The sequence below is a fragment of the Myodes glareolus genome, chromosome 8 (assembly GCF_982192425.1).
Source record: "Myodes glareolus chromosome 8, mMyoGla1.1, whole genome shotgun sequence".
Lineage (NCBI taxonomy): Eukaryota > Metazoa > Chordata > Mammalia > Rodentia > Cricetidae > Myodes > Myodes glareolus.
Genome location: NC_142033.1, coordinates 73,119,260 through 73,127,931, shown reverse-complemented (window position 1 = coordinate 73,127,931; position 8,672 = coordinate 73,119,260). Strand labels below are relative to the sequence as shown.

General features: G+C 44.0%; 1 protein-coding gene across 1 annotated transcript in view; it reads left to right on the top strand.

The window, feature by feature from the left end:
* The first annotated feature begins 1,054 nt into the window (after window positions 1-1,054).
* LOC148121190 (uncharacterized) overlaps window positions 1,055-8,672 on the top strand; it is a 53,490-nt gene continuing 45,872 nt past the window's right edge. The window contains exons 1-3 of the mRNA XM_087909482.1: window positions 1,055-1,124; window positions 2,982-3,347; window positions 6,836-6,996. Of these exons, the coding sequence (XP_087765608.1) occupies window positions 3,108-3,347; window positions 6,836-6,996 (401 nt within the window). The 5' untranslated portion in view covers window positions 1,055-1,124; window positions 2,982-3,107. The remainder of the gene's footprint in view (window positions 1,125-2,981; window positions 3,348-6,835; window positions 6,997-8,672) is intronic.

Genomic DNA, 8,672 nt, shown 5'->3' with positions numbered 1-8,672 from the left:
GTAGACCAGGCTGGCCTTGAAACTCACTGAGATCCACCTGCCTCTGCCTTCTGAATGCTGGGATTAAAGGCGTGCGCCACCATCACCTGGCCTCACTTTATCTCTTGAGACATCATCTTTCATTGAGCCCAGAGTTCATCACTTATCCACAGTGGCTGGCCAGCATGCTAGGGTTAGACTTGTGCCTTTAAGTAGCTACCAGGAATTTGAACTCAGGTCCTCGTGCTTGCTCGTCAGGCCCTTTACCAGCTGATCTAACTCAGGATTGAGTACTAGTAAATACCTTGAGTTCTGCTATTGGAGACAGGTAAACTATAAGGGGGTTCACAGGAAAGACGCCTGCCCATCTGTGCAGTCATCATCTGTGGGACCTGGACTGCAGCAAAGAAAGGGAATCTGTCTCAAAATGAACAAAAACACATGTGATATAAGGAGTAGGGTGTTCAAATATAAATGTGCAGAAACATCCTATTAATTTTGAAATCAGTGATTGATAACACAGGTTGTCTAAAATGTATTATTTTAAGACAAAAAATGTTGTGTTTGTGTGTTTGTTTCCTGCTCTCCTGTTTTAATGTTTTTCTTTTGAGAATTTTGTTCTCAAAGCCAAAGCTTTGGGTTTGTAGAATCTTTCCAACGTGGCTGATGAGAAAAAGCTCTCCCCTGAAACTGTTGTCGGGTTTGGGATAGTCACAGTTTCTGCCATTTAGGAGAAGGCTTCATCAAGTCCAATATTGCAAAAGGGGGTGTGTGCGAGTGTGTCTTTGTGTATCTCTGTATGTGTGTTCTTGTGTATGCGTGTTCATGTGTATGTGTGTTCTTATGTATGCATGTTCATGTGTATGTGAGCACATGTATGTGTGCATAGAATAGTTTGCTTATAAAATATTTTCTAATAAAGGAGCCACCTGCGTATTAAGCCCGATTTAAATTTTTAATTTGGAAATTGACAATAACCATTATTCTTTAGTGTTTTATCCTTCTCATCTCTTTTTAAGTGCTGCTCTTCTAAGTGAGTAGACTTTTAAGAGACTTGTATATGTGTTACAGCAGAATCGGACTCTGAGGCGACCACCCAGTCAGAACCAAAGGGTCTTGACGGCAGTGAAAATACCCAGCTGCAAGTATGCACAATTTAATATAGATTCTCATTCGTGTTCCTTTGTTAATAATGTGCCGTGCTCCAAACTTTATAATAACCCTTCAAAAGCAATTTTTGTTTATTTGTTTTTGTTTTTCAAGACAGGGTTTCTTTATATAGCCCTGGCTGTCCTCAGACTCCCTCTGTAGACCAGGCTGAGCTCGAACTCACAGAGATCCACCTGACTCTGCCTCCTGAGTGCCGGGATTAAAGGCGTGTGTGCCGCCACATCTAACGAGTTATAAAGCAGTACACTCTCAGAGGCTACGGACAGTTAAATGTGCTGCTTGAGAACAAGCATTTTTCTGAATATCCCCGCTTCTGTGTGGAGCGTCCTCTCAGGATAGAGAGAAGTCAGTTCGGAGCTACAGACCTGTGTAGCTGAACTTCCACACACCTAGCAATGATGGCTACTGTTGGAGATCATTCCCTGTGGCTTAAATTTACTCTACCATATCTGCAATAGCTAATGGGAAATTCAAAGAACTAATACTGTCTCTTAGTCGATAACTGTCTTCAGCATCTGTACTGAGGGAGAGAGGCTTGACAATAAGCCCATACTGCTGGGAGAGAGCTCACCGTAGTCAAGGGCATAAGCTGTATCAATCGCCCCTTTCTGTGTTGTCAAATCAGTGTCAAATGCATGCTGTGGTGCATTTTAATTAAATCTGTTCTTAGAACATTTCCCTCATGTTCACAATGCCTACTGCCCCCATCCCACTCCACCCCTCCCATCTCCCTGCCACCCCTATCTACCTCCATTCCCCCAAATCTCTCATATCCAAGTCTATTCATGCTGTTTTGTGATCCATTGAGCTTTACAAGGGGCATCTGCATGACCATGTTTCCAGAGCTGTTGATTCTTGGTGGGCTCAGCTTTGGGTACACAACTAAAGACCATGATTTCCCTTCTCCCGACAGCTAGCAGTAAAAGGTAGACTCCCTGAGCCCCTCCCTCTTCCGTGACTGATTATTGCTTGGTCAGTCTTGGGTAAGCCCAATGCAAGCAGCCATAGCTGTTGCAAGTTAATGATTGCATAGGTCGTGTTGAGTCTGGGATGACATTTCGTAGTTGCCACCCTATCTTTCAGCCTTACATTCTCTCTGCCTCCCTTTCACAGTGTTCCCCAAGCCTTGAAAGGGGTGCTCTGAATGCCTTGTTTAAGGCTGAGCCCTCAGCAGTCACTTTTTCTCAGCACCTTGGGAAACCTTTGCATTCCTACCCACTGATCGTTGTGAGGACGGCCCCTCTGACGAAGGCTGAGTGGCTTTGCCCATGGTAGCATAGATTGAGACTGCAGCTGAGGCTGTGTTAGCCACTGTCTTCTGTGGCTCTTAGAGCATATTAATCCTTACCACTTGAGCCCATGTGGCTGTACAGCAGTGTGTGCTATGCGATTAAAGTTACAGCTTAGTAATTTGTTTCTGCGTGACTGGTGTTGGTGCTGTGGCTTTAGTAAGGTAAAGCTTCGGGTCCAGTTACCTGTCAGACAGTGGCCTGAAGCTACAGGCATGGCCCCTTTTTGAGGTCCAGTGAGGTCAAATATTTTTATTCGAGGACACATTTGCAATGTTAAAAATGAGTAATTCATCTTTGGTAAATTAACACACAGAAGATTATTAATAATTTAACTCGTAATTGTTTTGTTCAAACAACAGTGATTAACATAACTTGTTCAGTTCATATTGGGTAAGTAAATTAGTTTTCTCTTTTTAAATTACTTTTTTTAAATTACCACCTGGTGATTTCTGATATCTAGACATATGTTAAGAGACTTAAATGTAAAATATATATTTATTTCTAACTGTTTTTCTCATCTGTATGGTGTGGCTCCCGAAGCATAAAGTCCTCTCACAGACATGCCCCCAAACACACAACCCACCTGCAGCTCCAGCCAGGCCAACCCACCCTCAGCATCAGCAGGAAAGCACACAAAGCCATCCTCCCGCTTTGCATCGGGAGAAAATGTCTGAAGAGCCCGAAATAAACAAGAAATCTGATGGAGAGTTTGCGCCTGTCCATCCGGAAGTTCCTGCAGTGAAAGAGCATGAGAAAGCATCCATCACTGGAGACCTAACGGGGAATAAAGGAGAGCCAGACAAGCGCAGTCGTGAGTTACAGCACACAGCTGGGGATGCGTTTGAAAACGTCTGTCCTGACGAAGAACCACTTCCCGGTAGCCATACAGGAAGAACTCAGTTCCAGGTAATTACCTGGAACTTCAGCAAATAATCCGCCAAATGTGAGGGTAAAGGTGTGTCTGGAGGGCTGTCTGACTTTCCTAACCTTGAGAACAGGTACACTGAGCACATCCTCTGTCTCCACCACGTTCTTGGTCTGAGCATGCGCTTGCCAGCCGTGCTGCCCGTTTGCTGAGTGATTAGAAGCAAACACCGAACACACTTTTCTCACAAACAAGGGGATGCTTGTGATTCAGGAAGACAAGTCTATAAAGTCCCCGGAAGTGTTAGAACCGAAATGTAAGGAAGTGACATGCTTGATACTGGCGCGCTAAAAGCAGAAGCTGGAAATGAAATATGAGACAGAGCCCAAGCCTAGTAAACCAAAGGGGCAGAGGCTTACATACTTCAAAGAAAGGAACCCTATGATTGAGATAAAACAAAACACAGGGTCTTTAGAGATGGCTTGGTGGTCAAGAGCACTGATTACTCTTTTAGGGGATGCAAATTCAATTCCAGCACCCACATGGCAGCTTATAACCATCTGTAACTCCAGTCCCCAGAGATTTGACACCTTCTTCAGGCCTGTTTGGGTGTCAGGCATGTATGTGGTGCACAGACACACATGCAAGCAATAAATACACATAATACCCATAAACATAACATAATAATTTTAGTCACAGTGTTTCTGCAACTAAAGACAGTGGTAAGCTAATATAATAATTCAGGGATTGCCAAACTACTGCTGTGGCAAGTGGATCTCTGTGAGTTCAAGGCCAGCTGGTGTTGCAGAATGAAACCCTCACTTAAAGAAGAAAAAGAAAGGAAATTTTCAGTTTCAAAAGGATGCTGCTAATCTTGTTTTCAAAAACTTGACTTCACTGTTTTTTGCTGGTGAAAAACTTCTGTATAGATTGGCATGGTGGTCCACGCCTTTTACCCAGCACATGGGAGGCAGAGGCAGACAGTCTCTGCAAGTATGATTCCAGCCTGGTCTATGTATCTAGTCCAGGACATCCAGGGCTATATAGAGAGGCTAAGTAGAGGTGGTTTCTACTGTTTAAGTAATAAAAGTTAAAGAAAATATTATCAGAATGATTTCTCACTAATTGATTCTAATCTTTCTTTACAGTAGCATATGACCTAAAAAACAATGTATCCCGTGTCATGTGATCTTTTGATTTAAGATAGACCTAGTTTTACCATACTGTCTAGCTTTTGATAGGTGTCCTTGCATTTGCTTAAGGATAAGTTACTTGGTGGGAACCAAGCAATGAATGAAAAGAAATAACAATGTCTCTAAGTGTGACAAATTCACACCAGCTCAGTCTTGAGCTTTGATGTGTGCAAGCTGGATGTTTCTGTTCAGACTGTGGGGAGCTGGAATTCCCACATAACTACTTAGTCAAACTTTGAGAGCAGGTATATACATGTCCACAGTTTCACGTGAATCAAAAAACTGTCCTTGTTAATGCGTCCCATACCTGTTCTTTATTTAGTAAAGCTGGCTTCAGAATACATGATCTTATATCCATACAAAAACATGCATCATCAGCCAAAAATATGTTTGATCCAGATTAAAATGCTGAGTTCTGAGATACATAAAGATTCGTAAAAATCTGGAGATATACTGGAAAAAATAAATGTAGACAAGTCATTTTCCCTCCTAGAAAATATTAAAATATTTCTGTAAATTGGCAGCATCCTCGTCCAGCTCCCAGGGCTGACCTGAGCGGGGCAGGGAGGGGACTGAAGAAAAGACAGATTCTGGAGGGAGCGTCTCCAGGACGTCGGAGGAGGAGAGCGCCATAGCGACTCACTGAGAACATTCACATTCAGGTTCCTCAGGATGGTCTGCCATCTTGAGCCTAACCGGGGAAGCTTTGTCACTCCCGTGGGCTGAGGCATTGGACATGGCATGCCGGCGTCTACAATATACTTTCACCCGTGTCTACCATGCAGATTCACTCGGGATTTCATTCCCTCAGGGCTTCCTCCACTCTCGCACAACTCGCTTCTCTTTCATCCAGCTGACTGAGCTGTTCGGTCACTTACCTGACGAATACTGTGGGACTGCACTGTCTTGTGGTGTTGTGAAGTGCTACACGGTGACCCCTAAGAGCTTTGAATGAATGGTCGCAGCTAAAGTAGGAACGGCGGGTACGTCCCACTCTTGAAATATCACAGTTGGTACCTGTCCTGCTTGTGAGACTGATCTTTTCCAGAGTGTGAACCAATCAGCTCGCAGCCTTGCCTACTGCTCAGCAGCAGGACTGGGCACCTCTGTTTCAGTCAGCAGCTTCACGTCTTTTGCTACCCCAGTCTCCAAGTGATTTAAAAAAAAATGTCAACTTTAAACGGGGAGAGAATGGCTGTGCAGGGAGGAGACGCTCGTTTCTGCTCCTTATACCCATGATGGCACATTCTCAGAATCTGAGTGTCCCATGTGCCAGCCCAGCAGTAAACCCTAAAGATGGTGTGTTTTCCCTTGTCCTTTATAGTTCTTCCACATCAAACAGGCAGTGAAAATGTTAGATGGCAAAGAGACACAGAATTAAGAGTGTCCGTTTGGGGGGCTCAGATAGAGCTTATTTAGTGGGAGTATTGGGGAAGGTGTAAGGTAAGGGGTTATGGGGAGAAGAGAGAAAGAGGGAGAGAGGGACAGAGAAAGAAAAGAAAGAGGAAGGGGGACGGGAGTGGCAGAGGCTGCCTCTTCAGAAGGACAGACAGACAGAGGAGGAGAGGAAGCTGGAGATCAGCTTGCCTCCGTGGTGGGAAGTTGGGGGGGAGACTATGGTGGGCAGAGTTTGTCTCTTAAAGGGACAGGGTACCAGGTGACAGGCCAGGCCTGCACATTTATAATTACAGCATTCCCATCTTCCTCTTATAATAAAAGGGCAAGGAGTTAGGCATGGTAGGTTAAGGGAATGAGGGCGTTGAGTTCTCAAGACAGCTTCCTGCTGATTTGTAGATGTCAGAGTCTTGGGGGACCTGAGAAAGCTGGGCTACCAGTCACAGGTATCTGGTTGCTTCACTCCTGTCCAGGATTTGTGGTATGGAACTTAAAAAAATCTCTGGTTTATTTTTTAGATCAAACAGAAAAAATAAAGCAGAATTTACAAAAAATATTTGAGTCTCTAATGCTAAAATTAAATGAAGCAAAAATCTTTTTAAGAGATGTATCTATTTTTAATTTATAAATATTTTGCCTTCACATATGTATGCACACCGCATGTGTGTGTGGTGCCCTCAGAGGATAGAAGAGGATGTTGGATCCCTCGAGACTAGAGTTACAGACTTTGTGAGCTGCCATGTGGGTGGGTGCTGGGAACTGAACCAAAGACCTCTACAAGAGCAGCAAATGCTCTTAACCCCCGTGCCATCTCTCCAGCCCTACAAAAAACTTCTTATGCACTAAAATCATGCAGTGAAAATAAGAGCCACATGATGAAAACAATAAACGTTAGTTTTCTTGGACAGTAACATTTCTCCTTGCTTAAACTTGCCTCAAAGGTTGAAGAAATGAGCAAGAAGTGGCCGAGTCTGGAATTGGAAGTCTCCGAGACTCTATGTCTTATGGTCCCTGACTGTAGTGACAGTGGGTTGACTGTCAGAAGGAAAGGTGGAAGGATCCAGACGCTGCTTCCTACTGAAGAGAAAGATGAGCTTGCTAAGTAAGACTGTAGGAAAACTTCATAGTTAATTATCATTCTTTCCTAAAAATTAACTCTGATTCAGGTTAATATGCATGATTGACAACTTTTAAACTTCTACTACTACTGTTCAGGTTCTGCTTGGTTCTCAGAAGTACATAAGTAATTTGATAGTATTTATCCAGTTAAATTGATAAGCATTTTTTGATCAGAAAAGGTTGACTAATGTGAGTGATGATCCTTCGCACACTGTTGTTTAATGACATGGCTGGGTAGAGTAACTAGGGCGATTGTGTATTACCTGTATCAACATTTTCTTTGATGTCATCCTTTGCAGCTAAAAAACTTCATTTCTAGAGTAGGGTCCTTCTGAGACTGGAAAATATGGCTTGGAAGCACATAAAAACCATGTTTTTTATTTCTTTTTTTTTTGAAGAGCACTTTCTGGTCTTCCAAAGGTCCTGAGTTCAAATACCAACAATCACGTGGGGATTCACAACCATCTGCAATGAAATCTTAGGTCCTTTTGAGGAAGAGACTTGGTCAGTCATCCTCATCAACTTAGACCATAAAACCCCAAAAGACAAATTCAACAGAACCACCATATACGAACTGCCCATGTGTGCTTCATCATTGCCAAGACATTAAAAAAGCACTATGATATGGTGGAGCAGCCATTGAGAATCCTATTCCTTGTATACATATCCTGCCTTAAAGAAGGCTTCAGTTTCATGGGGTTCCACTTATTTTTTTTTCTTTTAGTAATTTTATTAAATTATAAAAAGTTTCCATTTACGCCCCTCCTCCCAACGCCCTCCCACTCCCCCCTCCCTCTCCTCCTCCCTCTTTGTCCCCAAGGGAAGTCAGGGTCTCCTGCCCTGTGGGAAGTCCAAGTTCCTCCCCCCTCACTCCAGGTCCAGGAAGGTGAGCATCCAAACAGACTGGATCCCAAAAATCCAGTATATGCAGAGGAAACCAGTCCCAGTGTCATTGTCAATGGCTTCTCGGAAAGACTGCAGGCCAGCCACATTCAGAAAATCCAACCACATTCAGAGAATCTGGTTGGATCACATGCTCTTTCAGTCACGGTCCATCTGGCCTTGGTAAACTCTCATTAGATCCGACCCCTTGTATCAGTGGGTGATAGTATCCCTCGCAGTCCTTTGTCATTTTCTTCCTCCTTTTGCTCCTCGTTTGGAACTTGGGGGGCTCAGTTCGGTGCTCCAACGCGGGCCTCCATCTGTATCGTCATCCAACGCCAGGTGAGGGATCTATGGTGATAAGCAAAATATTCATCAGTATGGTCACGGGCCAAGGCTGGTTCAGGCACCCCCTCCTCTGTCCAGAGAACAATCTGGGGATCTCTCCTTGGACCTGGGATCCCATATATAATCAAGTTTCCTGTAAACTCTAATATGACTCCCTTAGTTGAAATATATTCTTCCCTGATCCCACATTCATCCTTCCTCCCTTCCCCCCATCCCGGTCAACCGAGCTTTCTCCATTCCTCCCCTACTCCCTTCTCTCTAACCCTCTCCCCTTCCAACAACCCTCCCACCACCCCCCCCCCCATGCACCCAAGGTTACCTGGGACTCTTGACTATTTCCTACCTCCTGGCGGATAGGAAAATAATCTTCATCAGGTTCGTCTTCTTATTTAGCTTCTCTAGGATCACGAATAATAGGCTCAAAGACCT